The 18,848-nt window shown below is 33.7% G+C and overlaps 2 protein-coding genes across 2 annotated transcripts; both read right to left on the bottom strand.

Moving 5' to 3' along the window:
* Positions 1 to 422: 422 nt before the first annotated feature.
* Positions 423 to 6,399, bottom strand: LOC132604582 (serine--glyoxylate aminotransferase). The gene is made up of 6 exons (XM_060318145.1): positions 6,247 to 6,399; positions 4,707 to 4,947; positions 3,602 to 3,886; positions 2,695 to 3,061; positions 1,939 to 2,149; positions 423 to 718 (listed from the first exon to the last, which is right to left on the bottom strand). The coding sequence occupies exons 2-6, from the start codon at positions 4,909 to 4,911 to the stop codon at positions 581 to 583; spliced, it is 1,206 nt and encodes a 401-aa protein (XP_060174128.1). The 5' UTR covers positions 4,912 to 4,947; positions 6,247 to 6,399; the 3' UTR covers positions 423 to 580.
* A 2,264-nt stretch (positions 6,400 to 8,663) lies between these two features.
* Positions 8,664 to 17,161, bottom strand: LOC132604581 (FK506-binding protein 3-like). The gene is made up of 5 exons (XM_060318144.1): positions 17,010 to 17,161; positions 11,724 to 13,560; positions 10,868 to 11,078; positions 10,134 to 10,216; positions 8,664 to 8,942 (listed from the first exon to the last, which is right to left on the bottom strand). Exons 2-5 carry the CDS (start codon positions 12,948 to 12,950, stop codon positions 8,823 to 8,825), a joined length of 1,641 nt encoding a protein of 546 aa, XP_060174127.1. The 5' UTR covers positions 12,951 to 13,560; positions 17,010 to 17,161; the 3' UTR covers positions 8,664 to 8,822.
* Positions 17,162 to 18,848: the final 1,687 nt, after the last annotated feature.

Raw genomic sequence — 18,848 nt, 5'->3', positions numbered from 1 at the left:
TAATCGATACTCGATTTGGGCTATGATTAATCTGAATTCGCTTTGAGAAGTCCCAATTTAGGAAGTAAAACGCTTGTTATCAAAGGTGATTTCATACTTAGAGCTCAAATACGAGACCTCTGAACAAGCAACTCTTAATTTACTGGCTTTATCTTCACAGTTCTTTTTGTTTCAATTAATTTGACACAACATATTTTTCAAGTTAGACATGTAATACTTCGACTTATTTTGTAATATTGTGATATTTAAGTTGTTAGAGTAGCATACAATGATAATATAGTGTCTGAAATTGTAAATGTTAGTGTTAACAAGTAACTAAATCCTGTCTAGACTAGCTTGATTTTGTAAGTTTTTGTTACACTTCATTTGATGCAATCTATTCATATATTAACTAAAACTTAAAATCCAAAAAGGGGCAATAATTCCAAAGAAAAAGAAAATACATATAGTCAGAAGAAGAACAAGGAAATTGTTCAATTTTACAAAAATATTCTCAACCAGTATCTGAACAGTGAACAAAAGTAACATGACGAGAATAATTTACATGCATTGCTTTTGTATACTTTTAATAACGATTGGATTAGATCCTTGATGGAATAAGTGGAGTGGAATTTTGCAGAAAGGCACTAGCAGCTGCAACTCCACTACCAAACTTCACTGGATAACCAACATCCTTAAGCACCATTTCAACTCCAGCAAGACATCCCAGCAGTTGCAACTACACACACACGCACAAAAAAAAAAAAAAAAAAAAAAAAAAAAAGGAGGTAAGTATGCTATAGTTAGGAATATACCAAACCTATAAAAATAAAAGGAGAGGAGAAATTAGCAGAACATGAGTACTCATTCGGTGTGTCGGTGTTTGACTAGATACGGAATTTTAGTTGTTAATTTGACTTGTATAACATAACAGTGATGATAGTAGAGTATAGTAGCAAGCAACGGTTGTGGTGGAGCGATAAGAACTCCTTTCTTAACTAGAGGTCTTCGGTTCAAGCCTTAGGTGTGGAGTCGCCTTTGTTAAGGAGCTTTACCTCTAAAGTGGGACTTCCATGCAAGAATCCGGATTTAGTCGGACCCCAATGCGGGTTACAGACACCGAGTGGGAAACCAGAAAAAGAAAAGATAGTCAAGAATAGTAGAGTACTAGTTTGAAAGAGAGAAAACATCACGTCAAATTAAAGAGTAATTGTTTAATGAGGCCAAATTCTTGAAAGTAGGATAAAAATAGAATGGTGTCAAACATTTCAGAATATCCCAAAATGGAAAGTGCCACGTGAATTGGAAAGGATGGAGTGGTAAATTCAAGAAAGCACATAAAAAACAGGCTTGACTAATGAGAGAGGTAATAGAAGTTTTGAGTATATATGTACAGCAATTGAAAAAAGAAGAGAAGAGCCTAAAACCATCGACACTGAGTTTTATGAGATATACACACACACACACACACACATATATATATATGTAAGGTGCTTTAACTTTGAAGTGTCATTACACAGTGAATCAGAACAGAATCTCTAAGACAGTGAAATGGTAATGATGAACTATGAAGTATTTCAAAAGAGAAAGAAAAGAAATTAACTGTTAAATGAAGATTTTATGCCTTTAGTTTAGTTGGTATAGAGTTGAAATAGCCCTCAGCTTGATGATGTTGAATATCTGGGGCTAATACACTACAAGCCAGAACTTATGCATATGGTAGTATGCTAGAACTGTATCTCCACACCAATTATCATAGTGGCTAACACGTACTCGAGAAATGATCTTGAATATTAAAAAATTGTTCTTGAATTCCTTTTAGAATCTAAAAGGAAATTCCAATTCTGTTCCATAGTGACAGACACATGCTTGAGGAATCACTGTATAATCTTTATTTTGTCAGTCTTCACAAAATGTGTGATCAAATAAGACATGTTATCTGCAGTAAGAGACGGTTACCTCATTCAAGTTGCCAAGATGTCCTATTCTGAAAACCTTTCCTGCAACTTTGTTTAGGCCGAGACCTAAGCTCAAGTTGTATCGCTTCCATGCCCTTTTCACAATTTCAGCACTGTCGATGTATGGAGGAACAACAACAGCAGTGACGGTATCACTGAACCATTCCTCCTTCTGAGTGCAGTTCTTCAAGCCCCATGCCTCCACGGCGAGTCTGCGTTCTCATTCAAAAAACAAAAATATGTATCATTTCTCCGATTCAAGAACGTATCTCCAATTATGTATGCTAAGCACTATCAATAAAATGTAACTCTGGATTTACTAAGAATGAATCCTGGCGAAACTGATGCATCTCTTAGATATACATTGATAGGCTAAAAATGGAAGAACATTATATGAAATGGAACAACTGAAGTACTTACTATCTTAGCGAAGTGCAAATAAGCTGGGGTTATTGCAAAACATGATATACATGATTCACTAATTAATAAAACCATAACAGGTATGAATCATCAGCTCAATAAGAGTATGATTTTGGTTGTCTCTTATTAGGAGTATCTTGTTATGTTGAATGCTGGTAGAGATTTTGTCCACTTAGTTTCTAACTTTCTATCATAAACTTTAAAATTTAAGTGAAAAGCCAAGGTTTTGATCAGTACTGCTTGAAGTATATCACTATTATAATGTAACTAAACGTAAGCATAGCATATCGAGCTTTAGATCCTTCCTATTTTATTTACTAACAGAGGTTTTATTTACCTTGTTGCTTTGCCGAGGCGAGCGTGTCTTGCAAGCACATTTTCGAGGCCTTCCTCGAAAAGAAGGTCGAGAGCTGCTCTCAGACCATACAAAAGTTGGATGGAAGGAGTATACGGCCAATAAGTTCCCATCTTGTAGAACTTAAGGTAATCATTCCAGTCGAAGAAAACTCTCACTGATTTTGCAGTTTTGGTAGCCTCAAGAGCTTTTGGGCTAGCACAGACAATTCCGAGCCCGGTGGGAAGGGAAAGTGCTTTCTGGGAACCAGTAAGTGCCACATCTACACCCCATTCATCCATTCGAAAATCGAGGGCACAAATTGAGGACACTCCATCAACAAGGAAAAGAGCAGGATGCTGGTAGTGATCTGGCAGGCATCGACAAATTTGTTAGCAATCATTTCATAATTTGGCACAGATATACTAATAGCCTGTTTGGCCATGCTTTTTGGGAAGTCAAAAGTGCTTTTTTTCTCTTTCCGAAAAGTACTTATTTAGAAAGTTGAGGTATTTGGTCAAGCTTTTAGGGAAAAAAATAAGAGTTTCTGAGTAGTAGCGATGATGTTTATCAAAAGCTAAAAGAAGTAGTTTTTCCCCATAAGCACTTTTGAAACATTGGCCAAGCATAACGTACTGTTCTATTATTAGCAAAAGTTATTTTCAAATTGATTAGTCAAACACAAACTGCTACTGTCCAAAATTATTTTTTCGAAAAGCATTTATGATTAAAAGCACTTTCCAAAATAAGCAAATTTCGAAAACTTGGCCAAACAGGCTATAAGAGAGGAACTTGGCGAAAAAAGAAATAGAAACAGGAGTGAAACTTGAGAGATAGTGAAATTCATGCATACTTTTCGAAGTCTGAATTCGATTATCTGAACAAAATATGCCACAGTTAGATGCATTACCGAGTATTTTCCTTACAGTAGCCAAGTTGTTGGTAACTCCAGTGGCAGTCTCATTATGCACAATGCAAATCGCCTTGATTGTATGTGACTTATCTTCTGCAATTTTCGAGGCCAAAACCTCAAGGTTTGCACCGTAGCCCCAGTCACTCTCAACAACATCTACATCAAAGTTGAGACGTTTCTGCTGATCAATCCACAGCAGACTGAACTGACCGATGAGGAAGGATATAATTTTATCACCAGGAGATAAGGTGTTTGTAAGTGCACTTTCCCATGCACCAGTTCCTGCCACATGTAAACAATATAAGGTTTGGCCATCACGAGTTTGACAGTTGAGCCACGAAAAATCCAAGAACTACTTAAAACTATGCGACCACTGATGTCGTTCATATTATTGCAAAGCTATTGCCTTCCTTATATTACTATAATAGGACAAAATCAATTTGAAAAGATTCACCCCAATACAACATCACAACAACTACGTCTAATCATAAACAAGTTGAGGTCGGTTTTGAATGTCCACTATCTGCGTCGCTCCATTAAACTCATCTCATTCCAATATTAAACAAAAATAAAAATAAAAACACACTAGGCGTTCTCTATATCTTTACTGGACAAGAGGGGGTTGTTCAGATGGTAAACACCCTCCGAAGGTTGTGGGTTCGAGTCGCCAAGGGAGAAAAAAGGCGGAGCTCCTGAGGAAGGGGTAAAAAAGAAAATTAAAAAAGATAAGGTCTACTGGCATATAAATCTCTAGCAGGACTCCTTGTAGGTATTGGACCTAAAGCAAACGTACTGAAATAACTAAAATTTAGTCCCAACTGATTAGTATTATCTATATAGATCTTTGTCTTCCATTTGGCCTTATATTACGGCTTAAGACTCATCCTAATGCTAAACAAAATCTTATCTCTTCATTTTAACCCCAAGGTGGATGATCAATAGAACTAAACCTAGGCAACTTGCCTTTCCCCTGTCTGGAAAATTGAAATAAGTAGCAAACCATACCAAAATAATATTTAGGAACCGATGGATCATTAAACCAAACTCATTCAGATGCAAATATCAGGACGATAAAGAGTAAGATACCGACATATTACTCTACCTGTAGTTGGGATCAGAAATGGAGTTCCACTAGTAGTCTTGAAAAGCTGCTTCACATCCTCAAGCAAGGACTTCGTCATAGCTGGAATGGCCGGGGACCTGTAATCTTCATTGTTCCGGTTCATAGCACGAAGAACTTGTTCCGGGATATTGACAGGTCCCGGAACAAACAAGTGGTTCCTTCCAGGTCCATTGACATAGTCCATCTTCTCCCTTTGGGATTTCAAAAATCAACCTTATGCCTTCAACATATCCGCACACAAAAAAGTTCCTCATATAAGAATCTTGAAAATTCCAATTACCATATAATTACAAACAGGAACAAGAAAAATAATGTTCTACCACTTGTATGGCTAGAACGAGACACTGATAAATACACTTTTTTTTTTTTAATAATGGTGGTGTCTGGGCCAGCTTGTGCGCAGTGGGACTATTCCATCGGTTCTGAACCATGGTTTTCTATAGTTTTCACTCACTTCAGTGACTGCTAACCACATCCTAGGATGCTACATTTTATTTTCTTTTTCTGCTAATTTCAACAAGAAAAAGCTCTTTTGCATTTTTTGGAAAATGGAATTTTGTGTCCATTAATTGACTCAGTTAAGCAGTCTGCATAATATCAGCCTAGACCCTATATATTAGGAAATTAGTGTGGAAAAGGTCAAAGAGACTAAATTCTGTGAAAATAATTTTCTAAATTAACATTATTATTCCATACATACTCACAACTTTCAAGAATCCTGTTTATTTTTTGGATCAAACGTATTTCTTCAGCTGTAAGTAGTACTGTAACATAAAATTAGTATCTTAAACTCTATATCCAGTCAAACACGACGACTATACAAAACAAGATGGCACGAGTGTATACTATAACATATATTCTCTCTGTTTCATTTATTTGTGTCTTACTTATCTTTTTTAGTCTATTAATAAAAGAATGCCACTTTCCATATTTACTAGTATCTCTTCAACTCCAATACCCCACATGAAATATTTAAGACCACAAGATTCAAGAGCATTTCGGTGCATCAAACACATCTTTAGTTTAAGGTCATATCTCTTTACTTTCTTAAACTCCATTCTCAATCAAACCAAGACATAAAAAATTGAAACGGAGGGAGTATAACATATGAGTTCATATACTTGGCAGTAAAAGGAAAAGTTTACACTATCAGTATACTCAACCTATTTTGTAGGATATCATATCAGGCTTAATACGTAGAGTTAGCGGATATTGTGGGTCTAACTTAACATTTAACATGTCACTGCACAGAACATAAACTCAAAAATAATATATACATAATCAGACCTCTCGATAACAATCATCCTCTATAACAATCCTTCACTCTGGCAACCATATTTTCTATTGAACCAATCCTTCATGTTGTGTCATACAATATGTTCTCTATAACAATATTTCGCTACGATAGCAACAGAAAGTATCAGGAAAAACGATATCGTTACAGAGAGATTTGACTATATACACACACAAATATTTATATTTATGAATAAAATACAAGTGAGTTTTGAAGAACATTTACCTGAAATGGACTTAATAACTGTAACTGGCTCTCAGGCCTCCGAGCAGAGAAGCAAAGGGGAATATGAAAAGTGCAAAGCAACAAATACAAACTCTTATAACAAGTGCATGAGACCACTCAACCTTCTTATGTGGGTCCCACTATGTACCTGACGTGGCGGATAAGTAGCGTATACGTGGATGCTAACCCTATGGCTAAGAAATTTGTGAATTTCCATACGTCTAACTTTCAATTTTTACTTTTATCTTTTTCTCAAAAAAGCCAATATTTTTTGTCTCAAATATTTAAAGATTTTGGACTCTTACTTAAACGTTGTAAGTTTATAAAAGAAAATCTTGTCAAAAAAAAAAGTTTATAATTATACGTGGGAGTAGATAGATTAGAAGAGCATATGTTCATAAAATTACTAACAAAAATCTACACAGTTGCAATCTTACTAATGCTATTTGTATTTTCGAAGAGTCTTTATGTATTAAATATTACTACTTCTAGTCTATATTGTAAGTCGTCAATAACAATAACATACCCAGTGTATTCTCATAAATGAGTTTGGGTGGGTGGTGCATATGCAGACTTAACCCTACCTTGTGAAGGTAAAGAGGTTGTTTCCATAGACCCTCGAAGTCTATATTATTGTAAATCGTATAACATTTTTGTGCTCTTTGTAGGAAAAAAGTTAAACGCTTTAAGAGTATCTATCTAAATTCGGCAAAAACTAGTGATGCATCTCTTTTAAGCATTTTACTTAATTAACATTTCACTAATTTTTAAAAGAATAAGAGTGATTTTATTTTATAAGAAAGTAATAAATGCTTTGATTTCTGAGACAGCAAATATTTAGAAAAAGATCTATGTTTGCAAAATAACAAATAATATTAATGAGAAGAATCATCATATGATAATAGTCCAAATGAGGTCCTCTCCACAATTACAGGTTATGGCAAAACACCACACGTCTCCTCTCTTCCCCCCACCTAATATTAATTATCTAGTCAGCGTTTATGTTAAATCAAATAATTTAATTTTAGCAATTAAAAATTAAAATAAATATATATTTTTTAATCATGATTAAGTGATAAATATGTACCAATCACACATTATAAACATCGAGATCGAATAAATTTTCTTTTTTGTCAAATAGAGATGGGTTGCAGGATTTTGAAAAGCACTAGCAATTTTGTCTATTCTTTTATCTCTTGTACATCTTCTAACGAAAGTGGACTTAAATAATATAAAAAAAAAAAAAAAAAAACTATAACAAACACATGGTTCGAATAGAATATGCGAGAAAAATCAAAGAGCTTATCAAGATGACTAGAGATCTATGATGAAACATAAAAGAAGGCCATTTAAAATTTACTTCACAAGAAGCTAATACAGACCACAGAAACATTAAATGTAGTGCATGAGGTTGAGAAAGAATTGAAAAGATAAGATGATAAAAAGGGCCATATGAACCACTCCCTCATTTGTGGGAAACAATAGTGATACCTAGCAATTTTTTTCCTATTTTTGTTTCTTTGTTACTTTCCTTTTCATTGCTTTGTTTTTTTATTTCTACATGTTGGCCATTTGTACCAATTTCTCTTTTGTCCAACACTTCAAACTTTAGTTAAGTGTTCAAAATCAATCCAAGGATTTTTTTCCCCTTCTTTTAGTATATTCATGCTAAGTCACAGTAGCGTTACCCAATACCTGTGTTGATGGCCAGTAATAGGTACCCAATAGTTAAGTAGGATATAACCGTTATAAAAAGAGAAAGTATTCGCCTAACCTTTGCCCTCGAATTGAAATAATATGTTGCCTTAAACATACTTATTGTGTAAGTTTATCTTGCAAACAAATAGTGAAGTAATGGAGAAGTTTTCCTAATCAAGTGCAACTTTTAATGCTATAGAAGAAAGGAAGAATTGAAAGAAAATTATAACTCTCAAGAGCAAAGTTAGGAGACTGACACAGTCAAGGTGCAATAGTTATGCCTCAATTTCAAATAAATTAGAGTCGACCATATGAATCCTCATTTACCATGAGTTTTCTTTGTTTTCCTTCTAAATACTCATTCCCCTTTCAAGATTTAATCCTGAAAATGTACAACTAAATACTATATAAATAACTTTTACCTCTTTCATTTTCTCCCTACCCTCTTTCTGACAAGGGAAATGAGAATGACGGTCCACAAAAAGGAAAAGCTTCCAAAACTGCATTCCTAAAATAGTTAGTTACAACATCTGCACATAACAGATTGATATTTCTTTGGGCAAAGGGGCCTAAAGTCTTATTGGCTCGACACGAACAAAGGAAGGTCTCTTTTTCCTACGCCTTTTGCATTGTATTCAGAAGGTGACATAATAAGAGGATGTAAATAGGCAACAGAACCGACCAAAAAGGAAAGAAGTAGAAGAAATTAGACACAAGCAGATCGAAATATTACCCAAATTCCGTTGCATAGCAAGATAATCCACTTGGTTTATTTCCATTTATGATACATGGACTTCAATATCTTACAAAATTATAACAAAACGGATGATCGATTGTATCATTTTTGACTTAGGCATGGCGTTCTTTAGTAACATGTTTCACCACATTGTCCCGGCTTGATTATCAGAGAAAGTAAGCATTGGAACAGTAGAATTTTCCAACAATGAGAGCCACTCCGGATTGGTCCAAGGCCTGAAAGCTCCTTTCTGTGTGAGATTCTAGCAACCACAGAAGAAAAATCGTGGAGTTTATATTGTAAAACTGTGTAAAGCAAAAAAAATGTGATGAACAGAACATAGTAAGACAAGCAATTGTCTCAAATCTGGAATTAGTGTAATTGTTGTTTAACTGAAAGTACAGAATTTATCTCACTAGTCCCTCATAATGAAATTCCTCAGACTAGCAAATGAGATCAACGTAACTAGCATAGAAATATAAAATTTAAGTTGTTTCAAAGCTTCCATTGGATTCTAATGGAAACCAAAAAGAGAAAAAGGTTGGCTTCAACTGGATCAAGTTATCAATCACAGAAACAATTTTTATTCTGCAAGTCACATGAAATTTTGAATATAGGTAAATAATAAAGTCACACAAGATGCGAACACCAGTGATGTTTTGTCTTGTATCAGCATATTGAATGTTCCCATAAGCTTCATTTCATCTAAAAATAAGACCAAATTATTTGGTTGTCTAATAAGTTACTAAAATCCTATTTGGCCAAGCTTCTAGAATCGGCTTATTTCAAAAAGTACTTTTTTCAAAAATGCTTTTCAAAAAAGTATTTTTGATGAGAAGCAGTTTGTGTTTGGCTAATCAATTTGAAAAGCACTCTCGAGCAACAATCTGTCTAACATACACAACGTGCCAAGTTTAAGGGGCTATCTAGGTATTTAGTCTAAAAATAAATTGTTTATGGATATCAGTGTTAAGCTTAACTATATGTGGGGGCCACACAAGGTAATCACTTTAATTCTAAAAAAAATGAAAAAGAATGAATAATTGGGGTCCTCAAGCTCCCAAATTTAAGTGAAACTCACCTGATTTGCCATGTCAACATGAGGCGTTAATAAGACCCATTTCTGTGAAGTAAAAGTGTCTATCTGATCACTAGTTAACTTTAAGTGTCCAACTTACAAAATGTGCCAAGTTTCAGGGCATATCTAGGTATTTAGCCTTCTTTTATATTGATCAGTGATTCAGTAAGTCACCAAGTCACTGCAAGTGTATTCCTAAGATCACTGGGCATGGAAGCTTCCTAGATGCCTCTAGGTGGACTCCTCCTACAGCTTTTCCATGCGGCTCAGGCTGCCGCAACCCCCGCCGGGGGGGTGGTGGTAATTGCAAGAAGTCTAGCCAAAGGAATGCATTAAACAATTCTTTATCCAGAGTAACGAATATGAGCAACTCACCTGTAACCAAAAGAAAAAGCCGCGCAAGATGTTTAGCTTTTTCATCTTGTCGTTGTCAACTTCTTTAAGTTTTTCATCAAGGTCTGCAGGTTTAAAGCTAACAATCATTACATAATGCCTTTATAGTGAAACTTAAAATAACAATATAAAGAAGCACAAAGATCAAATGCTGCTTAATGTTTACAGTATAGAACTGCAGAAAATACAGAAAAAAGCACCCAAGAAAATTTAACTGAAGGTAGAGCATGGTCGGATGGAATTAACTTTTGAACAATTTTAATCGAACTAAGAAAAGTGAGAAAAGAAGACTCCTCTATCAATGTCTATGTTTAGAAAATCAAAACCGAAAAAATCCTAAAATAGTGCTATTAGGCAAATTGTTGATAACCAAGATCCAGATTGCTGTAAGCAAAAAAAAAAAAAAAAAAAATCACTTTTCATAAGAGCGTAAATTAATATGCTAGAGGTGAGAACTTCTTTAGATGACAGTAATTAGAAGGACTTAAGCATGATATAAATTGCGTGCCTTTCTAGTGCGTAAAAAGTTCCATCATAGTTCTAAGATTATCTTCCATAATTATTATTTATATTTTATTATTATTCATTTTGGTGTACAACATCATTTATTAGATGCTGACAAACTTGCCAATTTCATAGATGGTGTGTACCGATACTTTGATACGTAAAGCAAACCATAACATCAATGCAGAATAAATTTAAGATGTTTAGCTCACCTTTATGATGATCCAAATATGACTTGCCCAACCGCCTCGTTGAGCAAAATTTCCCATTACGTAAGTCCGAACTCTTTAGAACAGGCTTTCTACATTTGACAAGTTTCCACAGTTCTATATATTCCTTCTGATCATAAGGCTTCTCAAGAAGAGCCTTGACATTCCACCAAAAATCAGAAGTCACAGTTTGAAGCGGGCAGCTATCCTCAACCTTAATATTAATTATATCGTCAATATATAAGCATATCACAACGGAATATTTTCCAAAAACTTCAAATTAACTAAGGGTGTGTTTGGAATGACGGAAAATGTTCTCCAAGAAAAGATTTTCCAGAAAATAAGTGATTTCCTACTCATTTTCTTGTGTTTGGTACGCAAGTTGGAAACTATCATTTTAGGAGCATTTGCACATTCAAAGCAAAACACTAAGTGCAAATTCTGGTGGTGGTGTGGGGGTAGGGGGGGAGTAGGGAGTAAGAGGGTGGGGATGGGTAGAAGGGTAGGGGGTAAGTGGTAGGTGGGGCAAAGGGAAGGGGCAAGCAGGGATGGAGTAGGCGAGGGTGGGGGTTAGGCAAGGGGTAGGTGGGTTGGGAATGCGTTGGTGTGTTTTTAACTTTTTATTGATCCAGAAAATGTTTTCCCTCAATTTTTTAAGGAAAAAATTTCCCTCCATTTTCTTGTACTTTGAGGAAAACATTTTCCAAGATATTTAGTGCAACCAAACAAGGAAAAATAGGAAGACATTTTCCGTCATACCAAACACACCCTAAGAAAGCAAGCATGTGTAGGGAGGATAAAATAAAATGGGGAGGAGAAGCAGAGAATGGAGGATCATAGCAGAGATGGAGGATCATACATTTTCACAGTGTTTTCCTGAAGAAGCTTCGATGAGATTAGAGCTTCCTTCCTTTCCAAATGTATAATTATCACCAACAATTATTTGAAGATCTTCTTCAGCAGCCTTAAATGAGGCTTCATCTACATCAGCTATCTCTTCTTTGACAGCAACATTTACTGGTGTCATTCTGGCTACATCTTCGTTGACAGCCACAACTGCTGATGATTTTCTCCCTTTCCGCGCCGTCGGCTCTTTGCTTGACCTCTTCCTTTTCTCACCCTTTCCCTGCCTCTTGGATGCATCATTTCCCTTCGTGCTACTTTTCTGCTTCCTAAGCCTCTTTTTCTTCTTTTTCTTTGGAGGTATATCGCTATCACTTTCCAGGAGAGCCCTTAATGATGGCTTTCTTTTTAGATTATATTGCCTAATAAATGAGTTTGTCATGCGCCAATTCTTACAAATAAATTTCTCCAGAAGTAAGGAATAGTCTTCATCTACATCAGCTGCTTCTTCTTTGTTATTGAATTTTTTAGCTGATTTTCTCCCTTTCCCTGTCTTCTGCTCCTTATTTGACCTATTTTTTGTCTCACCCTTCCGAGGCCTCCCAGGATTCTGGCTTGTAAGCCCTTTTCCCTTCTGAGTAACAGGACCCAAAGGCTCAACTATCACATCATTATCATTTTCCAGTACAGTTCTTGAAAATGGATGACTTTCTACTTTATCTAAATCTTTCTCATCCCTAGCGTCTTGTTGTTTTTCCTGTCCTAAACATTCACACTCTTCATCAGATCCAGATCTATCTTCTTTCTCGTACTCTACAAATACAGGAAACCTATCGCTTCTATCAACTTTAAGCACATATGAGTTCCCTTTTGGCTTAACATTAGCCAAAAACTTCTTGTAATCTGGATCATCCTCATCCTCATCGTCTTCGTCCTCATTACCATCCCCATCATCTTCGTCCTCGTTACCATCCTCATCCACGTCGTCATTAAGCTCATCTCTAACAATAGGGATACTTTCATTTGCACTTTCATTTATGGACTCTTTATCATAGTCAAGGAGAAGCATCAAAAACTGTGCATAATCTTCATCGATATTCTTCGTTTTTCTTATCTGCCTTTTGAAACGCCAAATATCACTATTATCAGACCCTGCTTCCTTATTCCCACAGTGTGCACTCTTTCTCCGTAAACGTTGAACGTCATACAAAATATCAAAGCACTCCAAGGGGTTTCGGGCCATTTTAATGGGATTCAGCTTTTAACAACAAACAGATCAGACCAACAATGATTAGAGGCAAAAGAAAAAGATTATACTCAATGTAAGTTGACTAATAGTCTATTTGGCCAAGCTTCTCCAAGGCCGAAAGTGCTTTACTTTAAAACGAAGGTTTTTTTTTAAAAAAGTTGAGGTGTTTGGCCAAGCTTTTAGGAGAAGAAAAAGTGTTTTTGAGTAGAAGCAGAAGTTGTTTTTGAGAAGCGGAAAACAATAGCTTCTCCCCTAAAGCCCTTCTGTAAAAAGCACCTTTGAGAAAATACAATTAGGACTTTTTAGGAGCTTGGTTAAACAGTAATTGCTCCTCAAAAGTGTTTTTCAAATTAATTAACCAAACATAAACTGCTTCTCACCAAAAATACTTTTTTGAACAAGCACTTTTGAAAAAAATACTTTTCAAAATAAGTTGATTTTAGAAACTTGACCAAACATGCTATAAAAATATTTAGTACCAAAAAAAGAAAGGCATATTCTGTACATGAAATGCTCCCCAGGGTAGAAGGGCGATCAAATATTATCTGCAGCCTTCCCTTTGGATTTATGCGAAGAGGTTGTTTCCACGTATTGAACAAATGATCTGCATGTCCAAAGGGGAAACTTCGTAATTATGCCAATGTTTGTTCTCTACTAAATATATTAAAGATAACTAATATACTTGAATTCTTACATTCACACACATCAGAAATTACAAAAACCTATAAATTGTTAAAAGTTCCATAAAATCCAGCTGAAGATCATTGTTGAAGGGGAAAAGAGTCAGCTTTATCAGAAGTCTTAACACTTGATACTCTACGAAAAAAGACCTCATCACTTTGAATAACAATAACCATCCATCATAACTTATGTTGAAGACATAATTATATAAATAAAGCAAGCCTTCTCTAATAACTTAAACTTTTAGACGGAGTGATTATGCAATTAAAGTTAACATGGTACGAGCAAGCAAGTTGGAATCTCATCACCCTGTTAACAAAAAGTATATCTACATACTTGGCTCCAGAAAAAGAACATTGAAGACATAAATATATAAATAAATAGAAGTATTATCTGTCTAACTGCTAACTTTAAGGCATGCACTTGTGGTCGAAGAAAAAGCATCACGTGATAGGACATATCTTTTTTGATACCCAATTAAGTAAATACCATGTATGTTAAAGCATCATGTCACGAGACATATTCAAAATACAATTAAGTAAATAAAAGGGCACCCTAGCGGCTAAACTTTTAATACAAGTGTTATGGCCCCAAAAAATAATCGCATGATGCGTATTGACAGGGGCAGAAGGGCCAAAAAAAAACCCCTTCAGTGTAAAATCACACTGTATACATAACGTTAAAATCTTTTTTTATGTATGGTACATGATGAACATCCTTGATGAAGTCCTCCCTCCTCCACTGCGTATTGAAGATATAATTAAGCCATTCTACACTCTCTTAACTGCTAAGCTTTTAGGCGAGGTAATTCACCTTTAATGATTCCGTTAAAAGCCAAGATTTTGAATACCCACAAAACCCAAACCATATATACAGATATAATGTATATCACTTAAAAAAACAATAAAGAGACTCATATACGTGCACCTGGAGAACAATTCCGTGAATATAGCAAAAAAGAGAGAAATTTAGCACACTAAAAGCTGAAGACAAAGAAAGGGCATAACTTGATTGAATGTTAAGCTTTTAGACGAGGTTATCACCTTCAATGATTCTGTTAAAAGCCAAGATTTTCAATACCCACAGAACCCAAATGCATATATACAGCTATATGTATGTTGGAGCTTTGATTGATCCTAATGGCAACAGCACAGATGAAGAAAGTGATTTAAATAAGAGGAAGACAGCATTGTATTCATCGAAGCCAGTTGGGTTTTCGGACGAAACAAAGTTCGAAATAGGCTATAAAGGAATGAAAGGGCTAGTGCATACAATTGACCACCACCATCCATTTGTCCCTACAAGTTCTAATCGTGAACGTCCAGCTGGCATGCTGGGAAACCATGGAACCCAAAGCATATATACAGATATAACTTATACACGTCTTATAGAGAAAACATAAGACTTATACACACACACACCTATAAAACAATTCCGTGAATTAACTCACCGTGAATGAAAATTGAAACATATAGCGAAAAAGAGTGAAATTGATCACTGTAGAAGTTGAAGACAAAGAAAGTGCACAACTTGATTGACTGCTAAGCTTTTATAATTGTTCGCCTCAGTGATTCTGTTAAAAGACAAGATTTTGAATGCCACAAAACTCAAATGCATATATACAGATACTAAAAATGTCACTTCAAAAAAAAAAAGAAAAAAAAAAAGAAGTGCAGAACTTATACAATTCCATGAATTAACTCGCCGTGAATGAAAATCGAAACATAGAACAATAAAGAGTGAATTTTTTACAGCAAAAGCTTAAAACAAAGAAAAAGCCTAGCTTGATTGAATTCTAAGCTTTTAGACGAGGTAATTCACCTTCAAAGATTCCGTTAAAAACCAAGACTTAACATACCCATAAACTCCAAATGCATATATACAAAAATAATGTATGACACTTTAACAAAAAAAAAAAAAGAAGAAGAAGAAAGACTTAAAAATTCCATGAAGTAACTAACAGTGAATAAAAATTGAAACATAGAGCAAAAAAAGAGTGAAAATTATTACAGTAGTTCACCTTCATGATTCCATTAAATATCCAAGATTCTGAATACCCACAAAACCCAAATGTATATAAATAGATATAATGTATCTATAGAACAATTTTAATGAATTAACTCACCATTAATTAAAATTGAAACATACACTGGCAAAAAAGAGTTAAATTGAGCAAAATCAAAGCTGAAGACAAAGAAAAGGCATAACTTGATTGAATTCTAAGCTTTTAAGGCAATTCACCTTCAATAATTCCGTTAAAAACCAAGATTTTAAAACCCCACAAAACCCAAATCCATATATACAGATATAATGTAACTATAAAACAATTCCATGAATGAAAATTAAAACATAGAACAAGAAAGATTGAATTTTTTTATACTAAAGTTAATTCTAAGCTTTTAGATGAGGTAATTCAACTTCAATAATTCAGTAAAAAACCAAGATTATAAAACCCCACAAAACCCAAAGGCATACATACAGATATAATTTATCTATAAAAACAATTTCATGAATGAAAATTGAAACATAGAACAAAAAAGATTGAATTTTTACCTTCAATAATTCAGTAAAAAACCAAGATTTTAAAACCCCATAAAACCCAAACACATATATATAGATATAATGTATCTATAAAAACAATTCCATGAATGAAAATTAAAACATAGAACAAAAATTATTGAATTTTTTTACACTAAAGCTTATTCTAAGCTTTTAGATGAGGTCATTCAACTTCAATAATTTAGTAAAACCCAAGATTTTAAAACCCCACAAAACCCAAAGGCATATATACAGATATAATTCATCTATAAAAACAATTTCATCAATGAAAATTGAAACATAGAACAAAAAGATTGAGTTTTTACCTTCAATAATTCAGTAAAAACCAAGATTTTAAAACCCCACAAAACCTAAATGCATATATACAGGTATAATCTATCTATAAAATAATTCCATTAATGAAAATTGAAACATAGAACAAAAAAGATTGAATTTTTACCTTCAATAATTCTGTTAAAACCCAAGATTTTAAAATCCCACAAAACCTACATGCATATATAAAGATCTAATGTATCTATAAGTATCTATACAAACAATTTCATGAATGAAAATTGAAACATATAGCAGAAGGAAATAAAAAAAAAGCAAAATTTATTAAAGTCATTCACCTTTAAGACTAGGTAATTAACCTTCAATGATTCCATTAAACACCAAGATTTTAAAACCCCACAAAACCCAAATGCATATATACAGATATAATGTATCAACAAAACAATTTTAATGAATTAGCACACCATGTATTAAAATTGAAAAATAAACTAGCAAAAAAAGAGTTAACTTGAGCAGAATTAAAAGCATAAATTAGCTGCTCACCACTAAGAAGAAGAAGAAACAGCTTTAATGACAAATTGAGAATGGCAGATAATGACAAGTTTTGTGGAGAAAAAAACAAGAAGCCACTTATATTATACTCTACACTAAATTGTACTAATCATAGTACTTTCCTAGTCTTTTTGGGTTTGTGTTCTTTAATTTTTCACTTTGGTCCCTCAATTATTAATAAATTTTGATTTTGGTCTATATGATATATGACTCTAACGTATCTAATTTAGCCAATTAAAATGTATAATCTTAGTCCCTTTATGCAGGGCGGAGCCAGGTGGTGGCTACAGGTTTACTCAAACCTCCTTCGGCGACTTTAACAGCAGCAACAACAACATACCCAGTGACATTTAATAAGTGGGGTCGGAAAAGGGTAGATTGTACACAGACCTTAATTCTATCTTGGGAGGTAGAGCGGCCGTTTCCGAAAGACCCCTTCCATGACTTTAAGTAAGAAATGTTTTATATTAGGGTTACTTGAAAAGTATATTATCCTTGAATATGAAATAACAAATACAAGTTTATGTGGAAAATATGTTATATTTGTTTTTTTTTTTCCTCTAATTTCTATTAAGTACATTTGGTCCTTCAATTGTCACTATATTCTAGATTTAATCCTTGTAATATTAAGGCAGAGCGAATGACAAATTGAGAAAGCCAGATAATGCCAACTCTGTTACTTGTTTCGTTGAGAAAGAAAAAGAAAAAAAAAAAAAAAAGACCCCACTTCTATTATCCTCAAGACTAGATTTTGTCCTAGTCTTTTTGGATTTCTTTTCTCTAATTTCTATTAAGGGTAAATTACAATTTTTGCTCCCTAGTTTGTGATTATGATTTTGGTCCTTGTGAGATGTCATGTAACATATTTAATTTTTAATTAGTTAAAATGTCTGCTTTTAGTCTCTTTATGTAAGAAATGTGTTATATTCAAATTATTTTAAAGGTATATTACCCTCAAATATGGAGTGACAATAACAATTCAACATAATGCATGGATCATTAAATAATAATATAGTTAATAATTCAGAAATTTTTATGATTATTCACAAGCAAATGGATCAAAAGTGAACGTTTCAAGTAACTGAAGGTTATATATGCTTGATCAGATAGCATAAGAACTAAAATTAAAATTTACCAATAATTAAGAGATCAAAAATGTTATTTCTCTAATCTCTATTAAGGGGATAACACTTTTGGTCCCTCAATCATTAGTATATTCTAATTTTACTTGTCGTAATATATATGACTCAATACATCTGACTTTTAACTAATTAAAATGTGTTATTTTGATTTTTATGTAGGAAATACTTTATATTTAGATTATTTTGACCCTCAAATATAGAGTAATAATTAAATGATGGAATGGTCAATAACTTAGAAAATTTGTAAATATTCATAGGAAAAAGGATCAAAAGTGTACATTTCAAGTAATTGAAGGTTAAATATGATTAGTTAAATATCACAAGGACTAAATTTAGAATTTATCAATAACTAAAAGATCAAAAGTGCTACGTATTAACCCTTCTTTTTTTGGAGATTCACTTCTTTCTATGAATAGTGGGTATGTTTGTGGTGATTCACTTCTTTCTTCTGTTCAAATGTATTAATTTTTGTTACTTTTTTTTTTTTAACCGCTAAAAGGATTTCTAGGTATTTCTCGTATTATTTTATAACCAATCCAAAATAAGATAACTCATACGAGAATTAATTTTATAATATAATCTCAAATACAAAATCATTTTAATTTTAATTTTTCTATTATTTATTCACTTGAAAATACGGGTAAATTGTAACCTTTTAAATTATATGTCGTATACTACAAAAGTTGTT

Source organism: Lycium barbarum, chromosome 7 (assembly GCF_019175385.1).
Source record: "Lycium barbarum isolate Lr01 chromosome 7, ASM1917538v2, whole genome shotgun sequence".
NCBI lineage: Eukaryota > Viridiplantae > Streptophyta > Magnoliopsida > Solanales > Solanaceae > Lycium > Lycium barbarum.
This window is presented reverse-complemented; position numbering and strand designations above follow the sequence as displayed.